This window comes from Colossoma macropomum, unplaced genomic scaffold (assembly GCF_904425465.1).
Source record: "Colossoma macropomum unplaced genomic scaffold, Colossoma_macropomum, whole genome shotgun sequence".
Classification (NCBI taxonomy): Eukaryota; Metazoa; Chordata; class Actinopteri; order Characiformes; family Serrasalmidae; genus Colossoma; species Colossoma macropomum.
The window spans coordinates 255,312-280,105 of NW_023495463.1; the positions used below are offsets into that span (position 1 = coordinate 255,312).

Here is a 24,794-nt window from a genome sequence, read left to right on the forward strand (position 1 = left end):
ACCCGGTGCTGCAGACGGCGCGCAGAATGAAAGTGTCCTTCTGTTTATGTGTTTATCTGTTTATCTTGTGTGAACATGTTTTAATATCTCCATGAACTGCAGTCTGGCTGAGATCGTCAGGTCGTTTGAGATGTTCCTGATCAAACCCTGAGAGGAAATGTTTCTTCTCAAGCGAAGAATCTGCAGCAGTGTTGATCCTGGGTAGCTAACAAGCTAACCTAGCTAACCTAACTGTTTTGTTTTGGAAAGTGGAATAACGGAGTAAGAAAAGGCGGATATTAAAGACAAACGAGTCTAACCTGAATAGCTAAAGCGTTCAGTATTTAAAATTCGGGTTCGCTTGGTTGGACAGACTCGGACTGAAAACAGAGGTTTTGACATGGATTTGAAGTGTCAGTGGAGCTGAGATGAACCCGGGACGCAAGCGCAGGCTGGCGGCTGCCAGAGGAGCCGTCTCTCGGTCCAAGTGCAGCAGGAATGAAGAGAACGAGTGCAAACCAGCAGGGTCCACCCAGACCCCCTCTCCTGACTGTGAGCCCGGCTCCTCTCCAGCTGAAGAAGGGCTAAATCATCCAAATAACGAAAACTCACCGTCATCGAAACGAGCAGCAAGGAGCAAAGCCTGCAGCCAAGCTGTCTGTCCAGCTTCTGAGACCGAGGGTGAGAAACAAGGCTTAAGTCAGCTTCCTATTCGCCAGCTACTCGTTGGAATTTTCCCGTTCCACCTTAAATGCTGCGTCAGTTACATGTAACTGCTGCACCACTTAAGCGAGGTTCTATGTAAGTGCTGCACTATTTAAGGTGGAACGGGAAAATTCGAATAGATGGGTAGAACTTCATTGAAGGAAGGAAAGGAAAATTGAAGTGTTTCAGTAGCAAAACATATAACTCGCTGCTGTTGGGAGAAAACCTTGTACCTCCGTTTTTGACATAATTTGAACATATCTGTTGCCCTTTACATTGTGTGTAAATTTAATGATGAATCGACTAAAATAAATGACCCAAAATGACTTGGAAAAAACTCTAATTCCACTGACCTACATTGAAAGTAAAGGTTTTTTCTTTCTCCTGTAAAGTTACCATTTTGGAGATACAGGATTTTCTTCCGACAGCAGCGAATTGCACATAAACTTACATATACTATGCAGAAAATAAAAAATAGAAATAAGAATAAACATAAGTTAATAATAATAGTTTAGATAGAATAAGAAGCTGACTTGAGCATCGTGGGTGAGAAACACAACGTTGTGTATGTTAAGAACAAACATATTTGCAGTTCTGAGATAAATGTCTCATTTGGTTATTAAGCAGGTTCTACATGTGTTTTGTTGTAGCACTGTCTACTGAATAAACTGCCATAAACTTATAAAGCCCCAAACTGGTTAACAGGTGTGGTGCAGAATGTGAAGTGTGGCCTGTCCTCAGAAGATGAAACCGAGAAGACCCTGGTCATCACAGTCGGTGAGATTTAGTTTTTTGCACACATTTGGGGAAGTGTGGAGCGATATGGCTCGCTTTTTTGTTTTTTTTTTTGTTTTTTTTTTTGGTCTTCGTCCCACAACAAATATTACACTTGGGCCCACACTGCTATTTTCCAGCTGTGCTTACAGTGGCCTGTCAAAATTGTAGCATTTTTCAACGCTGTGTGCCTAAACAGCATCCACACATCTGTATTCACACATAATGAGTAATGACTTTGTGTTGATTAGGAAAAGACAGTGACATGTCGAATAAGCTGCAAGGAAAAGCACGAAGGTGAAAGTTCATAGTATTGTTCAGTTAACCTTTAAGGGTTTGGGCAGTCTGATTGCTGTTATTATTATTAACTATTATCTTCTCTGACTAATAGTGGTAATAAAAAAAATCATAGTAAGTTTGTACTCTTATATTTGTCTGTGTGCTCCTGTCTGTTTCAAATCAGGGGCACCAGTGCTTCTTGGTAGAAAGCTTAGTGTATAACTTTGAAGGGTACATAATTTTCAGTGCCCACCACCCTTCAGAATTTCATTTGAGAAGAAAATAGCAGGTTTTTGTTGTTTCTCCCGTGGCCTGGACACTGAGCTGCCCAGTGAGTAGGCTAATATGAGTGGTCAGGGGGCTTTTTTCATTTTTTAATATGTGGAATCAGTTTGATTTTCTGATCTTACACAAATTAAATTTGTTTTATTTTTAACCTACGACTTTTTCTTCTCTCAGATAACGAGCAAAGCGGCACACGGCAAAGTGGGAGAAGGAAAGGAGGTCTAAAGAGGAAACAGGAGATGAGTGGGACCTCTACCGAGGCAGGCTCCCAGCAAGAGCAAGAGCAAGAGGAGAATGAAGATGAAATCCAGCCAGAGGTTGAGATTGATCAAGAGCTCGACAGGGAGCTTGAGAACAAATCACGGCAGCATAACCTGACCTCAGCCAACGTGCGCAGCATTATACATGTGAGTGCAGTTTGAGAGAAAACGTTCACATATATTCTTGGACAAAAACACAGGCTCTATTTATTACATATTAAACAATGTCACTCTCCCTCAAGTACACTGAAAAACATATTGTAGAAGTCATGTTGTTGCTGTAATTATATCTACAGGAGGTGATCACCAATGAACATGTTGTGGCCATGATGAAAGCTGCCATCAATGACACCGAACCTGTTCCACTGTTTGTGAGTATTTTTGGCTTACTTAAAAATAATAAGAATAATAATTAAATTTCTAATTTTTAACTGTATTATGCTCTTTGGATTTGACTTCGTCACCTTTTCTTACTGAATCCTCCAGGAGCCCAAGATGACTCGCTCTAAACTAAAAGAGGTTGTGGAGAAAGGAGTGGTAAGTCTGCTAGTCTGTTGGTTTTGTCTTTTATAACTCCATTTGCCCTGTATGAGGAGCAGAGGGTATATGCTTAGTCCTACTGTTGTTCTAATCGAGCATACAAACTCTTCACCTTCCTGCAAAATTAGTTTTGAATGCTTAAATATGCCATTTGTGTGAATTGTGTAGATTTGAAGAGTTTTTGGTTTTTGTAAGCTCCTGCCAGCAGAGAGTTCTGAAGGACACTTGATCCTCTGCCAGAAACACAACAGTAACAGTTTACGGTCATTATTCGGCCAACCCACGGATATAGTATTTGATTTTTGTTGGCCAATCAGAACTAAGATATTATTACCAAAACGTACAAAGAAAGCGTTTGTGGTTGCTTTTTCACATATTCAGATTTCTTTATTCAGTGGCTTTGGAGCACCAAGCTGTAGAAGGTTAATATGCACAAATTATCGTTGTTTGCAATCCAGACAATTAGACTCTGTTTAGTTTGCATATGAAATTGTTATTAAACATGTTGATTTCTGTGAACTGTCATAACAGCGTTGGGAGCTTAGTGACCATCTACAAATTACATTGCAAGTGCCGATTATTGGGGTCCAAGTACAAGATAGATAGATAGATAGACAGACAGATAGATAGATTGATAGATAGATACTTTATTGATCCCGAAGGAAATTTAGCAGCCAGTAGCAGTCAAACCAAACAGGACAGTCATAATAAAAAGGGTGATACAATATAAAAAGAAGAATATATACAAAAAAACTATCTACAGGCATATATACAAATAGAAATATACAGAAATCTGCAGTAAGATCTATAACCTGAGATAATAAAGGCAGTGCAGTAATGAATGTACATGGAGGCGCAGGTAACAGCATAAAATGACAATACTGAATAAATATGTGCATATATTGGTACTGAAATAAAAGTATCTAGGTGTGGAGTGTCCAGATGTGCAAGATGTGCGATAAGGTGTGCAGAAAGTGCAATATGTACAGTAAGGTGTCTATATGTGCTAAAAGAAAAAATACAGTGCATCTTATGCAGCCTGTAGGACACAAACGAAACTCAATGAACTCAGTAATTCCACAGCATTTACACCTTAAAATTTTTCATGTTAAACTTAAATCGAATTTTTTCTCTAAGTAACAATGCTGCCGGGCATTAATTGTGAAGTCATGTGGGTGTGAGTGCATGCATAGCGTAAGCCCTGCCACCCCGCCCTCCCCCTTTACTCTGGTAAGATGCCCTTAGGCATAGATAGTTTTAAACACTGGCAGTGGTTTCCACAAGAGATAGTGAATGAGAGACCTTCAGAAGAGCGTACAATTTCAGTACACTGTTTTGAATGTTTGTTTATTTTGCCATACTGTATCAAATCCATTAGAAGTGCATATATGAAAGAGATGACCATAAAGTGCATGCTTGGAAGATACATTCATCTGAAGAATTATTCACTTATTCGTTTATCTTGTAGGTCATTCCCACTTGGAACATTTCACCAATTAAGAAGCCCAACAAAATGACGGTAATTTAAAAGCTCCCCTGCAGACTGCAGTTTAGAATTAATTCTGGTTACATTATTAATATTGTATTAATGAATATAATCTAATATGGGTTTATTTGAAGGGTCCCCAGTTTGTGGACATTCCATTAGAAGAGGAAGACTCCTCTGATGAGGAGTATTGCCCTGATGAAGAAGAAGATGACGAGACAGCAGAAGATGTGAGTGAGAATTTTCTGCAAACATATGTTGTCAGTCATTGAAACTTTGTCCTCAGCTGATATAGATACTCAGTATTTCAGACACGGTATTTGTGTGTTGTAGACGCTACTGGAAAGTGATTTAGAGAGCACAGCGTCGTCACCACGGGGCACTCGAATAAGCATCAGCAGATCCTTCAGTGAATACGATGGAGAAAACAGCTGCAGCCCCAGACAGGTATCTCACACCTTGAGAAAGTCGTTTGTCCCTTGCAGAAATTTCATCACTAGTTCATTTATTTACTTGCTTGTTAATTTTTACAAGTGAGTTATAGTTAAAACTGTGGATATTTCTGCAGATATTTCTATTCTAACCAAAAAGTTGTGCATCCATATAAAGACACACATTGTACAAAATATCTTCCTTCTTTCTCCTAGAGCTTGCGCAGAGCGAGGCATCTGAGGGTTGAGGTAGTGCCCATGGGCCCCCCACCACCTCCTCAGGGTCCAGAGCCTTCAGGGCCGTCAAGAGAGTGCAGCTTCATGGAGAAACTTCATGCCGTGGATGAGGAGCTGGCCATCGGCTCTGACTGTATGGACACATACCAGGTAGCTTGAAAAACTCTACTGTGTTGATTATTAGTAGATTAACAGCATTTTTAACAAATTTATTGAACTGTTTAAAGAGGCTGTAACAGAAATTGTAGTTCAGTTAAGATAAGACAATGTATTGCATGAATAGATGATAAGTTACTTGTGATATGAATATACTATTTATTTATTTATTAAATGTCTCTTTTTTTTGTCTCAGTTGATCAATCAATCAGCCAACCTTTATTTATACTCCGAGTACATTGAGGGAGACCCTCATTTACAATGTAGTCAAGCCCATACAGAAATCAGGGATTGAGAAAATAAATTGTAAAAACGTAGCAAACACTAAAAAGTAATGATAATCATAGTAGTAAATAAAAAAGTCAATAAACCATTAAAATTACAACAATATAGTAATTTAATAAGATAAAATAAGGCTAAATGAAAAATATAATTAATTAAATAAATGAGGAAATAAAAAATGTAAAGCAATATTAAAATAGATAAAAACAGAATAATAAAAATGAAACGATAACTAAAACATACCAAAATCCACTTTAAAAGTTAACTAAAATTGAGTAAAACAGTTGCAGGCTGATTGAAGGTGATTTCAATTCTGTTCGATTCAGAATTCCTTTATTAGCATTACTGTGTGAAGTACAGGGCGGCACAGTGGCGCAGTGGGTAGCGCTGTCGCCTCACAGCAAAGATGGCCTGGGTTCGATTCCCGGCCGGGCGACCAGGGTCATTTCTGTGTGGAGTTTGCCTGTTCTCCCCGTGTCTGCGTGGGTTTCCTCCGGGTACTCCAGTTTCCTCCCACAGTCCAAAAACATGCAGTCAGGCTGATTGGACATGCTAAATTGCCCCTAGGTGTGTGTGTGTGTGTGTGTGTGTGAATGTATATGTCTGCCCTGCGATGGACTGGCGACCTGTCCAGGGTGTATCCTGCCTTCTACCCAATGACCCCACCGCGACCCAGAAGGATAAGCGGTTTAGATGATGGATGGATGGATGGATGTGTGAAGTACAATATTGCCAAAACATTATAACAACAAAAATGAACAATAAAAATAACTATGTAAAGAAAAAGCAATTAACAATAATATTAATTAGTGTAATTACAATTATAGCATTATTTTATTATAATTATGCTAAATAACCCACTAATTATATATTCGTTAACAATTTTTAACAAATATGTTTTTAACAGATCTCTCTCTCTCTCTCTCTGTCTCTCTCTCTCTCTCTCTGTCTCTCTCTCTGTCTGTCTCTCTCTCTCTCTCTCTCTCTCTCTCTCTCTCTCTCTCTCTCTCTCTCTCCCTGTGTTCAGTCTCTCAGCAGTAGTGGAGAAGACAGTCTGATGGCTTTTCGCACTCGTTCCAAACGTCCACTGAGAGACGTGCCACTGGGTCGTCTGGAGGCGGAGCTTCGAGCTCCTGACATCACACCGGACATGTATGAGCAAGGCTCTGCCCCGGAGGACGTAGAGTGGACACGGTGGCTTCAGGGCCTCATGAGCTCTGATGTGGAGAATGAAGGTGATCAGTCAAATCTAATATTTAACCCAGTGTTGAACTGATCTGTGTACTGGGGTCACTTTTAAATGGTGCTGGATCTGCTAATGACTTTTTATTCATTATACAAATAGAAATACAAAGCTTTATGTGAAGTTCATATTTCAGGGGTAAGCAATGAGCTATTCAGAGAGAGTGATAGTTAAAGGAGAAGGAAGAAGAAACATGAAATGACATAGCCGTGTTTTTGAATGTGAAACAACTTAAATGTGTAATTTATTTGGAGGGGTTTGATTTTTAAGAGGCCTGTTTTTCTCTTTTTAAGCTTTGAGAATGTAAGTTATTGTTCTGTTACTAACATCGCACACTGTCTGTTTCCTGTTAGAGGAGGGCGATGATGAAGATGATCCGGAGTATAATTTTCTGGCTGACATTGATGAGCCGGATGTAGAGGACTACAGGAATGACAAGGCAGTGCGCATCACCAGTGAGTAACCAACATCTAGACATCCGCAGAAGTGTGTTCTTCATTTTCAGATCTGGCCAAGGCCTTGAAGGGGTTACTTACCTCTAAGATAAAATTTACTTAGTGAGACATCATTAGCTGAGATGAAGGTGAAGGAGGCTGCAACAGGCAGTAGTTGGATGTTGTACAGTGTATTTGACTTTACTCCTCATATGCACCTCTTTTTTTTCCAGAAAAGGAAGTGAATGAGTTGATGGAGGAGCTCTTTGATGCAGTAAGAAATGACTGTTTTCAGTGGTTATTATCTCTCTCTTTGTTGTAGTTTTCATCTGTCTTGGCTGCTGTAATAAGCACTGTGCCTCCACTCCATAGTTTCAAGACGAATTAGGGTGTCAGGAGGAAGAAGGCCATGAAGAAGAAGAGGAAAAAGAAGAAGACGACGCTACCCAGCAAGAACCTCCCAGTATTCTGGAAACAATTCAGTAAGACTTGCTTTCACCACTCATGAGCAAGACAGGGCATGCATTACAGACACACAACTCTCAGTACCTTCTCCAATTTATATGGTTGTTAGTGGTGGTTGCTTATTAAATGTTTATTACATATTAACTCACTGCTTATGTAAGTCAATGTGTTCTTTATTTGATATGGTAACACAGTGGCACAATAGGAGCAGTTAGGAATTTGTGCATATGCCTCCAAAATAATCTGCTGCAAACATCCGTCTATCGCTTTTACTTGTACCAGCAGAATAGAAAAGGAAAGCAATAAATAAATATGGAGACTTTTCTCACCCAGAATAATCTCCTTTTGAATTGCTGAATTCAGGAAAAAGGTTATAGAACATCCCACGCAGAACATCTTGAGATTGGACGAAAATGCAAATTTTGACAAGTGATAAATTATTTTATTGTGATCTAAATGGTAATTATCATGTAATTACCAACAGGAGTAGCATGTTATATTGCTTATTAAATTATGATTTGTAAAGAGAGCTACATTCCACATATGTGGCATGTAACACTCTTAACATCCAGTGGTTTTCTGTGTTAATTCGATTGGAAACCAAAATAATTCCAAACTAGCCTGTTGTCGTTTGCGTAATCCCCAACATTCTTTGCTAGGCTGACAGTCTACATTATAATCTTTGCGAGTGGTGATCAAAGTATGTATGTGAGTAGTTAATTATTTTGTTTTGTTTTTATAGCCCAGAGTTAAGTACAATGTTTTCTATTTCCCATTTTGAACCAAAGGCAATGCTTAAATAAAGGCAAAGAAATAAAAACAAAATTACATTGTATGTGAAAAAGAACAAAAGAGCAATAATTAACATAATGCTGTTTTATTCAGAAATGTCAGTCGTCAGCTTGATTTGTAATCTTGGTTTATCGGATTAATCTATACTTTAATCAGCACTTGCCTCTCTGTCATTAGAGTCCTCAACTCCTCACAACTACATTTACTCTTAGGTTCTTATTAACCCTGCAGCATGTTAATCTGTATCATGGGGAATTTTACTTTACTTTTTAATTTTGGCATAATTTATTCACTCAGGTGTGAAGAACGTTATTCAGAGTGATTTGATGTGAAATTGGTTTCTTAACGGTACTGGCAATGAGATCCAGGGGCTGCAATGTCTAGAACGCAAATATAGGCATTGTATTTGAAACAGCCAGTGAACCTGTGTGTGTCTTTTGTGTTTTTCTAATGTTTTATGAAAAAGTGGGGGGATGGAGCTTGCAACGGTGGTACATCTCAATAGCATCATAGAATGATATCAGCCACTGCCAGACATTGTATTCATACCAACTTCATGTCATTTTATATAGTAGTTAATAAATTTATTAGCTGTTAAAAATGGGAGGAAGTTTTGGAGGCATCAAACATTCCTTATCACCACTGCTGTGAACTATTCTGTCTCTGGAAAGCTGCATTTCACATCCGAACACTCTGAATGATTTGGTTTACATCTGAACACTTTAGTTACGCAGAATTATAATCTCTCATTTCTTTTACTGTTTGAATGAATATGTGCTGTGAAACTGTATGTTTACTTGTGTCTCTGAGCAGCTCCGGAGCTTGAAGCTTGTTGTATATTAAGAGTATCTGATCCGTGTGTGCAGGTATGAGGATCCTTTAGCAGACATCCTGAAACAGCGATACCGAACAGTAAAAGAGCAGCTGGCAGCTATTCGTAAGCGGAAGGCTCTGCTGGAGAGTAAAGGCATACCCATACCCGCTCCAAGACCTAAACGCCCCAAAAGCCCCACAAGCCCAAGCGGCCCCAGTGGCCCCAGTGTCCCCAGTGGCCCCTTGCGTCTCACTCATGCCCAGAAACTTCATCTCCAGCAGCACATCCAGCAGGTCAAGAGACAGATCTGCTGCCAACTAATAGTGGCAGTAGTGAATTTATTCCTGAAGTTACACTGCCCCCTATGGGATATAAACATAGAAAAGAGCCACTCACTCTCAAATTAACTACACGTTCATACCGGCCAGGGAACATTTTAAGTGTCTGAATGTGGTTAATTGACAATATACCAATAAATCAAAAAATTCTGTACAAAAGAGAGATTTAAGAGATAAACAAAATATTAAAAACCTGTTAACCAAAGATTCACATTTTTTTTTTCCAGGTAGAAAAAGTACTGAGAAAAACATAGGCTACATTCACATTACAAGCCCCATTGCTCAAATCCGATTTTTTGCTCAAATCTGATCTCTCTGACACGATTGTCTGCACTCGTTTAGGTAATTGATTCAAATCTGTCATTAATGTGAACGAACCGGCGTCCTGAAATGACCCGTATGCGCACATCTTACTCAGTAACGTCACGTGAATGAATCACGTGCATCATCAGCACAAACTCACGAGCAGAACGAGCTTCACTGAGAAGATAATTAACTCTGATCAGCTCTCAGCTTCATTATTAGAGCAAGACAAAGACGAAAAAGGTGAAATGTGTTGCTTTTCCGCCGTTTACAGGCTTTAACTTCTGTTCGGCGCTGCTGCCATGGTAACGCTGAATGATGGTGCACGTGCAGTGAAAAAAAAGCACATGAATTCCGATCTGAGCGTCACATTAAGGTCGCATGGCCACGAATCAGATATGTATCCGATCTAGGACCACGTATGAAAGTGGCTCAGGTTGGATTTGTAAAGATCAGATTTGCGTGTCCACACAGCCATGAAAACATCAGATCTGAGTCGCATTAGGGCAAAAAATCGGATTTGTGCCACTTCAAGCTGGTAATGTGAATGTAGCCAAAATGTGCTGTAAGGAATATATTTACCTTTTGCTATAGTGTGAAATGTCTTGTATGTTGTGTTTCAGCATGTGCAGCTACTGACACAGGTGAACATGCTGAGCAGGTCGACGAAGGGCCTACAGACTGAGGCTTGCACTGCTAGACAGTTTCTGGTAAGACATGCCCTCACACACATACACAGTCAGTCTTACTCCAAATAAGGTTCCCAAATGAAAAAACTCGCACACCTGCATAGATAATACCTGGTTAAGCATCCAGTTGCTGAAATGTGCACCCAGTTAGTGGAAGATGGGGCTAAAATGGGCAGGAGCTCAAGATCTCAAGAGACTTGACCTGACAGGATTGCTGCTGTAATTAGAGTAAGGCCCAATCCCATTTCTTAGTTTTACCCCTACCCCTTGTTTTCAAGTGTCATCTTGCCCCTTGGAACTGAGTTACAAGGGGTGGTGGTTGAAATCTTCCCTATGAAATGGGACCCTCAAACAAAAAGAACATTACTTCATTAACAGCTACCAGCACTGCTCTGTAGGCGACCCTGCCAGTCTGCAGTGATAGCAGAGGAGGGTAAAGTTCAGCTCCTCACTGCTGGGCTTTAGTTATATTTAGGGCATCATATGCCTTCAAAGGGGGCCCTTGCAACAATTATTCATTATTGCCCACCCCTAATTCTTCAGTGATATGAAGCTGAAGTCAGCTATTCGTAAGCCTGTTGTATGAATTTTTCGTTCCATTTTAAATGGAGCAGCAGTTCCGACAACCTGAGGCACCAGAAAGTAACTGCTGCACCTTTTAACAGGACATTTAGCTAGCCAGCTACCAAGACATCAGCACTCTGCTAGCGATTTTTTCACTTTTGTAATGAAGAAACACAATTCAATAATACATTGAAACGACATTAAACTAAGATAATACAATGGTTGTTGTAATTTTTAACAGAGAAATTGCTCACTTTTGTGGGTTTCTCTGGTCACTTGTGCCGCAATCTTGCCGGTTTTTCCTTCTTTCTCATAACACTCTGTTTGGAGTGTGACTCTGAAAACCTCTGTTTGGAGGGCCATATCCCTATGGCCCTAACACTTCACCCTACCCCTTCATCTCAACAAAAATCGGGACACCCTGCCCCTAGACGTGAATGCAAAAAATGGACTGGTAGGGGCGAGGAACGAAATGAGATTGGGCCTAAGGGGATACATAACCTAGTATTAGAAACAAAATGATGCATGCGACTAATTTCTTCTTCGGTAAGCTTATAAACCAAATAGGAGCAGTGTAGAGCAGTATATGTATCATTATTATTTTTCCATTGTCTTTGACTGTTCCATTATTACACATCTCAGTGTCTCACTACTGGTTGCACGGCTAGTATGTTAATGGAACAGGATGTAACCAAACACTGTAGGAAGTTGGAAGCATTATCCCAACCCATACAGGTCCCCCTTACTCTACTGTGTGCTGTTCCTATTATGGCACTAATGTTATATTGATTTTTGCCATTTAGAGGTTGCTTGAGTTGCACAATTGATTGCATTTTAAACTCTATGCTTCTGTCTCTCCCTCTGTCTCCCAGTTAGAGCTGCAGTTCTTTGCTCAGCGGGCAGAGCAGGCGCAGAGTGTAACAGAGCCTGGTTTTGTTAGTGTCTTCAGAGCCTGTAACCTACAGGCTGCGCTCGACTTGCTTGAAGAGTTAGACCACTCTCCTAAAATTGACGCTCTGGGCCAGGGTCCACTGTTCTCAGGTGAAGCAGAGCACTTTTATCATTTTTACAGTCCACAGAGCACCTTTGCACTGCACATTTGAGTTTTTCTTCCTGCTCTCAACTCATTATCCAGTTACAGAACCACTCATGAGTTAAAGTGGGCGCATTAGAGTTTGGGAAACACTAAAATGTGCAGTGCAGGTATTGTCCACAACCGTACTTAGGGCTGTAGTTACAATTATATCAGTACCTGAGTAAATAAACAGTTATTTTGATGATTAACCAAGTAATTCGATAAAATTAAGTAGGAGTATCTATGATATGCATTATCGTAATTATTGCATATTCATTCTGAAGATACATTAAGTAATCATATATAATAGAGGAATCATGACAGCCCTACTTTGGTTTAGAAAGGTTTTTTTTTTTTCTTTTTAAAATCTCATTCGAAATTCTGTAGCAATCTAGCCAAAGACTTCGGTTGAAGACTTAAGTCGTTGTAGAACAGGAGTGTCAGCCCTATCATCAGGTTTTAGTGTTTTCTTTCATTTAAAGTGCATGAACTGCAGCTTTCTTCTTTCCCTGTCCACAGTATGTTGTAATCCTTTATACTGCTGTTTATAATTACTTTGACTTTCAATGGTATTCTGTAGGATCCCAGATTCCGGCTCATTTGGCATGGTTGATGGCCACACGTCCAGTTTTCCTCTATCCTGAGCTGCTTTCGGAGGCTAACCTGTCTACTTTTCATTACAAGGGACCCTTCACCTCAGCAGAGAACTGGTGGGCCATGTTCTTATGTGAGACTCATTTATAATACATGCTACTTTGTAAAGTGGCCTTGGGAATGAGAAAGGCACTAAATATATAAACAAACAAATAAGAGCATAGTGATAATTTAAAGTCCAGTAGAGTATCATTAATCCTGTGTTGTAGCTACATGAGAAGACTGGTTTACTTCCCCTGTCCAGTTAATTTACAGCTGTGCTAGACAGTGGGCGGCTGCCAGATCACGTGTACAGAGCTGAGCAGCCATCACTTTGCTCAATGCATATTATGCACACACTATATTTATTTTCTCCTGACAACTTGGAACAGACAAAATACACCAGTAAAACAGTAGCGCCACATAAAAAAGGCAGTGATCTACTGCATCTGACTGCAGTCATTTCTTTTTAATTTTGTGTTTTCAAAATTAATTTAAGAATGAACAGGAGGCAAAAATCAATCAGTTATGCAGTTAATGAAGTTACTATCATTTCTGTAGTAAAAATTTTCATCTAAATCTGGTTTTCATGATCTCTTCAGTTGTTACGTGTTCCAGAAGTATTGATTATACTTATCATATGCTCAGGAAAATGTACTCCTCTAATAACATACCATCATATTGCCCACAGCTATCTCTGAGAGTACTTAGCTGCACTGTTATATACAAATTAATCACATAGCAAAAAGTATTTCCTGAAGAATATATATAAGTTGACTGGATTCTGTTTCCCATTTTCTTCTGTTACAGTTTGATAGTTTTGGGCCATAAACACTTTCAGGGTACTCTGCACCCACTCCAGCTGGCATGTCATTACCTGCTTGTTGCTAGGAACTTCGTCTGTTTGAGAGCCCACATCCGCAGTGCATGTCAAAAACAAAGCCCCAGCATCATAAAGGTTTGTTAACAGCCAATATCTTATGGCACAACATGTGAAAAAGGCTGTGTGACTTACCTTTATCCCATGATTCCTCCAGCCTGTCTTTAAGTGCTCTTTCTGTGTGTTTTCAGAATTACTTTCTAGAAGGTAAATATCCCTTTATGCCTGTGGCCTGCGAAAGAGTCAGTCCCGATGACCTGCGACCCCCAGTAGAGAGAGAGAAGCGCCTCATGCCTTATTGGCTTTCGGTAAAAATTGTTCTAATTCTTCTGAAAGACACACAGTAACTAGTGAAATCAATAAAAATAAAATGGAAATTCTGTCTGCGTGATTCAAAGCAACAGAAAAAAAGTTTACTCACTTTCCCCTTTTATAGGGGATCAGCCAAGCCATGTTAGTTGTCTGAGGTGTGCAAAAGTCACAGACCGCCATTCATTTGTTTAATTTTCAGTCAAAACAACCATTAAGTACAAATTATTCATTTTTCAGTCTCAGGAATAATCAGAAACCGTACATGTAACAGAAAATTACACAGAAGCCTCAACAATGAAATATCAAAATGTTTCATATTTATTGTGTCCATCTTTACCTTTATTACAGCTTCCATTCTTTTCAGAAGACTCACTTTCAGTTTCTCAAAGAAATCTGCAGGGATATTTTCCACACCTCCAAAGTTCAGTCTTAGAAGTTGGTTGCATTTTCTGCTTCTCATGATCCAAGTAATCCCAACCACAGTAATGTTGAGGTCTGGACTCTGGGGTGGTCAGTCCATTGTTCTGAGAACACCAGCAGCTTCTTTGTTTGATTTGCATTTGTTCTTCTTGTTGTCTATTTGTTTTATACATCCTTTCAGACCCATAGCGCTGAGTTGTCTTTTCACAGTGGAAGGATGGACAAAAACACCAGCTTGATTTTCTCCTCTCTCTCAAAGATGCAGTTTTTAATTGCTGTTTATCTGATGGGGACAGTTTCGGTGGTCCATCAGGTCTTGCACAGTTATAAGGAGTCCAGTTTCTGTCTTTCAGTGCTTTTTTTAAATCTACTTTTAGAAGTGACAGCTTTTTGCAGTTATTTTCTAAAAGCTTCCACTTTTTCTTATGCAAGTGGGTTGTTGTCACATATCTGATCTCCTCAGAAAGATCTCCTGAAAAATGAATAACAGAAAATTTAGTAAGGTAATAATGAGTCTCTGACTTTTCCACAGTGCTGTAGCCAACAAGTAATGGGTCGCTTATACTTCACCAATTAGAGATAAAATTACAGGCTTCTCTACTGTTGTTTGCCATTCTGTGTACTTTTTCCATTCTTATCACTTTACTTTATACTGACTTCTGTCAAACACAGTTGCATAAGTTGTATACCTACCCTTCTCACACTTTCTCTCTCACAGGAAAACCTTAAGCTGATTTATGAAGAAGTGAAGAAATACAACCAGCAACTTGCCACTTCTCAGTCTGCCAAGCATAAAGACCTGCATACCACTGTAGCTCCTGCTACCCCTTCTGCCACCCCAGAACCTGCTTCTTCATCCTGTACTTCCCCCCCAGGTACCCAATACCCTCCCTGGCTGCCAGAGACCCTTGCAATGGCTCTTATGCCTCCTCCTCCTGGTTCCTTGAGACGAAAAGCCTCGGTTAAGCTTTCTGCACTGACTTTGAATCAGTCCACTGAACCTCCCAAAGCTCCTCCACTTTCAAAAGATGTAGTGGAAGCCCTCGGTCGTCTCCCACCCATTTTGCCAAAGTCTGCTCACCTTGACCAACTTGGAGGTCAGACTGTTCAGTTTAATTCCTTGAGGAAGAAGCCAAAGATTAAGCTTGGAACTGTAAGTGCTCAAAGTACTGGAGAAACCCAGATGGTAACCTCTAAGTTTAATGACCCAGCAGATCAAAACCAAGGAAAACTTGTCATAACTTTAACTGCTGCTCCAGTGGAGCCACCCTCTCTTGGGAACGTGGTTGTGACAACAAAAGAAACACATACTGCAGGTTCTAGCGCTGAACATGTAGCTCTAGTAGGCCCACGGGATGAAAATATTCTCACCTTACCTACTGCTCCAGTGGCCACCAGCCTGAACCTACCCTCTCTAGGGGATCTAGCTGTGAAAACCAGTGAAACAGGCTCAAGTGCTGCACAAATAGCTTCTAGCCAAGGCAATGTCATCATCTTACCTACTGCTGCGGTGGCCACTGCCTTAATATGTCCTGCACCAGCCACTAAGGTAGCGCCCCAAACGCCTTCTGTCCTCCCCTCTTTGGCTAAAGACTGCATGAGTCAGCGTTGTGGCACCCTACTCAAGCTAAGCACAGGACCAAGAGTCCCTCTAGGCCCAAATCCTCCAAAGTCTGTATCTCAAAATACTCTGCATCAGTTTCTTATACTCCCTCCAGGCTGTATTATTACAAACAGTGCAAGTCACAACACTATTCTGAACCATGAGCCAGTTACAGCTCACAACCAGAAACCCTGTGTAGCTCAGGAGACGACAGAGATGGAAGATGTTACTCAGAGTGTTTTAGGGAACATTTCCAGGGGACATAATGCAGTTCTGCTAGAGGTGTCCTCAAATAAAGGTCTGGAAGCCAGCATTAAAGACAGTGCATTACTGACAGCAGTAGAGGAAGAAGAGTTGGATGTCGATGAGGTGATTGCTAATGAGGAGGAACAGGAGGAGTGCGGAGAGGAAGGCTTTAGAAAACCATTCCTCACCTTGTCAGAAAGCTCAGGAAGCCCCACACCTAGTTTGTATGGGGACGATGTTGCCATGGAGACAGTGATGGATGAGGATGGAAGGGACCAGAGACAGCCTGGGTGTAGTGAAGGAGGAAGGGTTAGAGAAGACATGGAGGGAGAAATAGAAGAGAAGCGCTTGAGGACAGTAGAGGAAGTGATGTCACCTGCTTCTGAGACATCTGTGTTGTCTGTGCCGGAGCTTCAGGTGAGTTGATTTGTTTTGCAGACGTCTATAATACAAGTTATCACATTTTATCACTGCAATAAAATCCATGGGTCTTTATTTCAAACCGAGAGTGAACACTTTGGAAAAATGACATCAGAGAGTATGTTAAGTGGATGTTTCAACACATTTTCCAACTCTTTTAAAGCCGTGCTGGTAGAGTCTAAGTGTTGGCCCTATCATCAGGAGATCGCGAGTTCAATCCCTGGTGATGCTACAGCCGTCCATAGCCGGGAGTCCGAGAGAGCACAATTGGCCTCGCTCTCTCTGGATGGGTAGGATGGCCCCTCCTTCTCCCTCCATCACTCAGCGCGATGCTAGTCGGTGCAGGCGTCTGTTAGCTGACGTAACAGATCTGGCGGTTGGCGCTTTCCTCCGAGCGCGTTCGGCTGTCCAGTGACGTTGCATGAGCGGCAGTTCGAAAAGAAGCGGTGGTTGGCCTCACAGGTCTCGGAGGAAGCCTGTGTTAGCCTTCACCCTCCTAGCGTTGATAGCATCGTGTGACTGGGGGAGTCCTAACTAGCGGGTGGAATTGGAGACGACTAAATTGGGGAGAAAAATCGGGTAAAAATAAAAAAAAATATATATATGTATATATATTATGTAATATATGTGTAAGCTAAATCTTCTGACCTTTTTGGAAAATACATTTTTGTTCTGAAGCAGTGCTTTAAAATCTTCTCTTTTTTAAATTTACAAGGAGACAATGGAGAAGTTATCAAGGCTGGCATCAGAACCGGGGTCTGACGATAAAAGATTTGCAGATGAAGTCCAGTCAGGTTGTCATGCCTCAGGTTGACCTTGTGTCTTTATGATATATATTCCAAATGTTTCCTTGTTTGCTGTATTATTCTGTTGATTATGTGAACTATACCTGAATAATTTAGTGAAATTCTCTTCATGGCTGCTCAGTGGAACGGCTTCTCTATGATGACTTATCTGACAATGATCCTCGGAGAGATACTAAAGATGTTGCGTTTGCTCAGGCTTATCTGGAGAAGGCAAGTAATGTTGATGTATCTGCTTATATTCCGTATGCATTTAAGCATTATGTTCTTTATTTTGGGCGGTATTTTTATCTTTTACTTTGAGTATTTGGGAGATATGTTCCAGTATGCTTCTGTGATTTGTAGCTCTGGTACATTTCCGGTTTTATCCAGTTTTATGTCTTGTAAAAAGGTTTTATTTTGGAATTCTTGAGCTGGATAATTAGCCTCTCTGAAGCCTGCTCTACTCCTTTTCGTACTGTCTTTAGGCATGTGAGGTGCTGCAGACAGTGCCAGGGAAGGTGGAGGAGTTCCTGGGTGTTTTGTATGAGTTTGAGCAGGACCCTGAAGGCAGAACGTCAGTGGAGCTCTTTATGAGGCTGAAGCCTGTGCTAAGAGACTGGCCTGAGCTCCTCAGAGACTTCGCTGCTTTCCTGCACCCAGAACAAGCTCAGGCGTGTGGCCTGGTAAGAGAGAAATATAATAGAAACACCAAATTGAAAAAAGATTGTATTTTGAAATATTTCAAGCAGTGATATATTGTGATTGTCAGGCCAGAACCTATGTTTTGTTTTTTGTCTTTTACATAATTTGGGCTGCCCTTCCCGTTGTGTGAAAATGTCATGAAGAGTAGACGCTTAGAAATCGCTCCAAGTAAATCTTCCATAAACAACAATGCATATAATAAGGCTAATAAATACAAGTAATACCAGTAAATATCTGCTAAAAAGAAAGACTAAGAGTGGTTGTTGGTGCAAAATTATAACATCACAGTACTCATAAGACATCTCAGTACACGATACACATCACAGTATTACATTTTTCTGAGGTTTGATAAATGACAAACAAGCACCATTAGTACCACATTTAAAAAAAAAAAACTATGAATTCAGTGATTTCATTTGTTTTACTTGCTGTACTGCACTAAATCCACTTAAACAGGACAAACTATATTCTCTTTATAAAAAATTGCAGTCAGTGCTCTTTAGGTACTGACAATGTCTGTGATGTGCTTAGAGAAGTATATTGCGATGACGATGATTATTGTCATGTTGGCCTCCACTCACATATGATACTGTAAGAATTATATTGATACATTTTAGAAATGGAAAGGATGTCTCTGAAAGGAAGAAGTGTTATTATTTATGTTATTATAATTATTTTAAGATTTATTACTGCTTAACTTTTGGGCTATATTAGACCAGCTGTTGTGACACCTTGTTTGGTGTTTTCTAATTGTAGCTGGCGGAGCAGCAGGCGTTTGAGAGAAGCAGGCGGTTCCTGAGGCAGCTGGAGCTCATTTTCGGAGAGCACTCTGTCCACTACAGGAGGGTCGTGCGCACGCTGCAACAGGGCCCCTCTAAAACCCTAACTGGCTCACAAGAGGTCATTACAACCCAAACACTAACAGCTCGACTGTGTGTGTCTTTACTGTCTTCATTGAATGATCTAGTCTTTATTCTTCATTTTCAGATGAAAGCACAAATAGCTATGCTGTTCCGTGACCACACCCACCTGCTGGAGGAGTACTGGGCGTTTTTTGAGCAGCTCCACCCACCTGCGCAGTGTCGGACTGATGATGGAGAGGAGGAAGAGGAAGAAGTGGAGTGGGACGACACTGATAGTGTTTCAAGTGTTCAGACAGTGCAGAGCGTGTGTGAGCCTATCGGAGCCTGTTCTCCTGAGGAGAGAACAGAAGCTCACAAAAGTCATATTGACTGCAAGGTAATGTTTGTATAGTAGACTTTAAAAAGTAAGTGTAATGTTAATCTGAATGAAATCCACAGATTTTATTTAAAGGGCCCTGTCCTACATCCCCTGCTGAAGGTCTATGTATGGTCCAACTTACTGACTCAGATTTCTTTACAGTGGTGGTGACAGGAACAAGGGGTTATGATGTCTACAACACAAATATAGCCCTTTTTTTAGTACCCAAAACAGTAAACCTACACATGTCTTCTGAGATTTTGATGTAATGATTCTAAAACAAAAGACATTTTCTTTGGGGTCTACTGTGTCTTACAACACCCTGCATGTACCTGTCTACCATGAATGGCTTTTAGAAAAAAAATTTAGGCCAAAATCAAACCTCAACGCTATCATAAAACACTGTCTCAGACATCAGGCATTCATAAACGTTTCATATCATAACTTTCTGTAAGAAGGATGTTAGAGGAGTTCATAGAGGATTTTAGAGGACGTCTGGTTCCTATCAGCACCGCTTCTGACAATTCAGTAAGTTTCTCTCGGACAGAGCATCTTCCATCAAACCACTCACTTACATTTTCACTATTGAATTATGCAAGAAATTTTTGAAAAATTGGTGGAATTCTCTTTTAACTGTGGGTTGGAGGATCCAGCTAGAGCCACACTAATGTTAACTGAATTGTTTACATGCAAACTCGTCGCTTTTCCGCAAAATTCACCATTGGGAATGCTAAACATGCCATTCATAAGAATCATATAGATCTGAAGAGTTTTAATGTTTCAAGAGAGGCAGATAAAAGGCCAATCTGAACTAAGATAATGTTCCAACTGAACTGTTGAACTGTAACCGCTATGATAGCTAAACGACTGCGTACAAATTACATCACAAGTGGCAATCATTGGGGTCCAAGCAAACTAACCATATGGAGCCAGTGGAACACAAATTATGTTTTTAGAATGGCTTCTATAAAAAGTGGATGTCGGGTCTCCATAGGAGATAGAGTCTACCAAATTCCACATTGATCTTTTAACCTTCATATGCTAAGCAACAGATTTTTCTAAACAAATATTTACAAATAAATTAAAATGCCCACAAAACAGTATTTGGACTTGTATTTGCATAGTATTTGAGCTCAGTGAACTACAGAATTCTACAGCAGTAACACTTAGTCTCAGAATGTCATCTTAAAATCACTAAAACTTTTTCCAGGAACGATGCCACTGGACCCCACAGGGGACTGGTTTCTGAACCTTTCTCACTGCTCATGAATATTCATGTCTGTGATTGACGGTGTTAACAAAATGTTCCAGATGTTCCACAAATAATTCTAAAGCCCTCCGACGTTTTGCATGATGAAACTTTTTGAGCTAAAACGTCTTCTCTGCAACAGAGTCTGGCTGCAGACACGCACTCTCAGACAGATGCACTCTCAGCCCCAGTGACGTCATGTGGGCGTGCACTCTCTGCCACAACAGCAGAAGCAGCCAAATGGCACATTAACTTTTGGCGGCTGCTGCTTAGCGATATCATCACTTGATCTATTTTTGTACATAAAACAGCTAGAGAATTACATTTAATGTCCCTCCCTGTTGTAAAGAGTCATAAAATCTATAAAAAGTGTCTGTTGGTTCCTGGTGGTTTTCAGTAGTCGCTAATGGTATTCTTTGTTTTCCTGATGGGTTGATATCACAGTGTAAAGGATTCAAATCCTTTTAATCGGGTGTTTTGGGACTGATTCCAGATACAATTGTTTACTAATGGACTCTAACAGCAACCATCAAGCCAACTCCTGATGGTTTTGCTTCCTAATGGTTCTCCTCATCTTCAGCATGACTTTCATGAGTTCCAGCAGTTCCGTTAGCCTGTTTGTTTTTTCAGCGAATAAACCCAACATTGTGTCTTATCATAGTGGAAGGTTTTATTTTGAAAGTTTCCATATTTAATTACTGTATTATCAGTATGACAAAGTAAATATACATTCAGTGTAACTCTTGTTGCCCAGCAGTACGTGTTTCGCTGTTTTTCCTCATAAAACCGACAAACACTCTGTTGTGGCAGGGCGTGCACTGACATATGGGCTGGCAGTGCATGTCAGGCCGAGAGTGCATGTCTGCAGCCAGAGTCTTCTCCTTCTCTGTCTTCCAGAATGAATGTTAATGTATACAGAATGGTTGTGAAATAAATGTGACTTTAATGATATGTTAATGTTAATTAAGTATATTGTTTTGTTCTTTCCACTGCAGAGGGTTGATGTAATAACCCAGAATGCAGAGTGCCATGGCGTTGGTGCAGAGCTGGAGGATGAATGGACCCGGGAGAGAGATACGCAGTTCCGCTGCCAAGCTTCAGGAAGTCCTGTCTGTGCCAAGAACTGTTCACGTATGCCAAGTGGGGAAAAGGTTGTGCTCTGGACAAGGTTAGAAATTAAAGTTTAATTTTATTAACAGCTTTCTGGACCTCTTTCTTCACTCAGTGGCATGTTTGAAGCTGGGCTCAGATTAGGTGACACAAATATAGGCTAAATATTACCAATTTAAAATCACACAGAAAAAGTACATAGTAAATGTTTAGCGGTTTTGTAAGGATTCATTTTAGCACCAGTGTAAATGAACTGCAGTGGTACATGAATTTATTTTGGTTGTGTATAAAGGCAGGTAGTAAACAGCTGTGCAAAAGTTTGGGTACCCCTGGTCAAATGACATTTTCTTGATTTTCTTGAAAACTTATAACACATTATATTTTATGTTTTATCATTTTTCAATGTTAAACCTAGCAAATAAATAGAAACTGTCCACTAAAGTTTGCAGAAAACTGTTGTATTTAACTTCTGTGTTCTGTGCTATTCTTTATGTTATGCAACAGGTAAATTACGTATTACTCTATATATGGATTTAGACTTAAATGGCATCTGTATGTGCTTGTTTACTTCCCTTCATTCATACCGGACTTAGTGTTATCTCACATTGCACAGTGCTGTTTGTCTGAAGTATCTATTCACTGTAAAAGCTTCTCAATGGCATCTCTTTGAACAGGGAGGCGGATCGTGTGATACTCACCACCTGTCAGCAGAGAGGAGCCAGTCAAAGCACCTTCAGCTCTATCGCTAATCAGCTTGGTAATAAAACGGCCAATGAGGTACGATCTTCATCTGTACTTTCAGTATTTAAAACCAGATATGTACATATTCAGTTTGTACATGTAGTCAGTTTATGCAGATGTGTATGTTAAGTATAGTTGTCACAATATTAAGGCTGGCTTTACACTGTGAAACTTCCATTCAACTTTAGTTGCTTGAAACCTACATGAAACTAAACTGCACTTGAGTTGCATAATGTAAAGTGTCCTGCATCTTGAAATTTGGCCACAACAGATGCAAGCACCTTAACTTTGTGGAACAAGTTTCATGAAACAACCAGTCAAAAAGCAGATAACTTATACTTTCAAACATAGTTTCAAATGATTGATTTCACTAGATCAGTGTACAAGAAAATAAAAGTCTTTTATCGTGAACTCGAGGCTAGATTTATTATATCCTTTCCTGACACCCGGGATTTTAAATAGAGCTTCAGATTTTGAAAATTACTACAGAGGAAGAGACTTGAACATCAGCTTCTTGATAAACTTGTTTCTGAGGCAAGATGAACACTTCAAGACTTTAAATAGACTATCAGTGTAATGGCTGTTTACACAAATTTTCAAAAGATTAACATACACATAACAAGTTATCCATATCCATTATAATTTGATCCATAGATCAAATTATGCAAAGCTGATAAAAATGCTACAGATATTTAAATACCGGAGAACGATATGATGTATCCAAAATACGAGCCGCTATGTCTAAATCATTTGGCTAAATCAAAAAATACCAAAATATGATGAGTGCAACATTGTTTTTTGAATTGCTTCGTGTAACTGTCAAGTTGCATGGAAAATTGTTGCATGCAACTTACAACATGCAACTAGTTGCATGCAGGTTTCACCATGTAAAGCCAGTCTTAGAACCTATTGCACTTTTCAGCATCTGTACCCCTGGTCATGTGGTAAGGACATGCCTCCTTTTGGCTCTGCTTTGATCCCTAGGTTGGTGCACGCTATCGGGACCTCATAAAGCTGTTTCACAAATCCACAAAGCAGCATCACACCAGCCGGTTAGATACAGAGCTCCAGTCCAGCCCCAAAGAAGTGGAACCAGACTGAGGGAAATCCACAGTAAAGCCTAGTGCATGTCTACCCAGCACTCTCCCACCACAAACAGTCTAATAATAATAATAATAATTGGAACGTGGACTGACAAACCAGGTCTTAATGGAGGAGAACATTAATACCATCCCCAAACTCAAGGTCACTTTGTGTCACCGTGTTTTTGTGAGCGTAGCAAGAGTATGAGCTTATAGACATTACCAGTAAATGCAGAGTAAAAATTCTTTGCCTTGTTTTTCATTTTCACACCTTGTTTTATGTTTTTGTTATCAACTGAACCGTCATCATGGTTCCTCAGAAAAGATGGGCAAGTTAGGCTGGAAAGTGGACAGAGAAAAATACTATATATCTATATGACATATATCAGTGTTAAACTTATTAATTCTGTGCTTAATTCAGTGGTTCAGATGTAAACAGAGTAATTCCGAGTGTGTTGAATTGAAATGGTTCACTTTACAGTGGTGGTGATTGGAACCAGGGGTCACAATGCCTACAACACAAATACAGCCATTTTATTTGCTGCTGACCAGTGAACCTATACATGTTTTTGGAGTTAAAATAGTGGAGAATCTGAAAAGCTGTTTTCTTTTAGGATTATTTTTCCTCAAATCTCGTATGTACCTCTCTGCCCTGAGTGTAATTAAAAATTCTAAAATCTCCAATCTGTTATAGAAACAACATCTCTGGCATCAGACACCATATTTGTAACAATTTCATGTTATAATTTTCTGTGCAGGATCTTCTAGAGCCCATGTGTCAAACACAAGGCCTGCGGGCTAAGTCAAGCCTGTCACACAGTCCTGTTCAGCCTGTGAAATGATTTTAATTCTCTATTCTTACTAGCCCGTTTCAGCCCGTTACAGTCCCCAGCATGCACTGCAACATAATGTGCGTTCTGACCCTCTGACCGTGGGCCAGCGGTTACACAAAAGGAAAACATCTCTGGTGTCTAGTTCAAGCAAATGGGCAGTTTTAAAAAAAACCTACCTAAAACAATTTTTTTATTTAGAATTATTTTTTAATAAGTATTTAATACCAATTTTGCTGTTGTAGTTTTGTCATATTTTGAATAAACAATGGCCCGTTTGGGTCATGGCAAAATATTAAGTAAAAATGAAATAAAGAACAGCTGACCCACAGATTTGCTGAGATTTTTTAATACGGTTCTTTTAGTGGTTGAGATTGACACCCCTGTTTTAGAGGCAATAATCTCTTCAGACGTCTGGTTCCTATCACC

The 24,794-nt window shown here is 40.0% G+C and overlaps 1 protein-coding gene across 2 annotated transcripts; it reads left to right on the forward strand.

Moving 5' to 3' along the window:
• On the forward strand, positions 1-24,564 carry si:dkey-27c15.3 (GON-4-like protein). 2 transcript variants are annotated; one of them, XM_036562645.1, is made up of 28 exons: positions 1-660; positions 1,390-1,461; positions 2,197-2,429; positions 2,579-2,653; positions 2,769-2,819; positions 4,291-4,341; positions 4,443-4,538; positions 4,642-4,755; positions 4,956-5,126; positions 6,442-6,649; positions 7,011-7,112; positions 7,325-7,365; positions 7,464-7,573; positions 9,215-9,455; positions 10,427-10,513; positions 11,929-12,097; positions 12,712-12,841; positions 13,575-13,722; positions 13,836-13,952; positions 15,095-16,642; positions 17,361-17,454; positions 17,573-17,661; positions 17,916-18,113; positions 18,889-19,032; positions 19,120-19,371; positions 21,598-21,770; positions 22,387-22,489; positions 23,438-24,564. In XM_036562645.1, the coding sequence occupies exons 1-28, from the start codon at positions 408-410 to the stop codon at positions 23,552-23,554; spliced, it is 5,187 nt and encodes a 1,728-aa protein (XP_036418538.1). In that variant the 5' UTR covers positions 1-407; the 3' UTR covers positions 23,555-24,564. The 2 variants fall into 2 exon arrangements, with proteins under 2 accessions (XP_036418538.1, XP_036418539.1); XM_036562646.1 differs by having other exon boundaries at positions 17,361-17,439.
• Positions 24,565-24,794: the final 230 nt, after the last annotated feature.

What these genes read in the sequence shown, in the direction of transcription:
- si:dkey-27c15.3 (XM_036562645.1), top strand. Translation starts at nt 408, where the DNA reads ATGAACCCGGGACGCAAGCGCAGGCTGGCGGCTGCCAGAGGAGCCGTC. An exon ending in CTCTGATGTGGAGAATGAAG is followed by an intron (nt 6,650 to 7,010) that starts GTGATCAGTCAA and finishes GTTTCCTGTTAG; the next exon opens with AGGAGGGCGATGATGAAGAT. An exon ending in GTAATAAAACGGCCAATGAG is followed by an intron (nt 22,490 to 23,437) that starts GTACGATCTTCA and finishes TTTGATCCCTAG; the next exon opens with GTTGGTGCACGCTATCGGGA.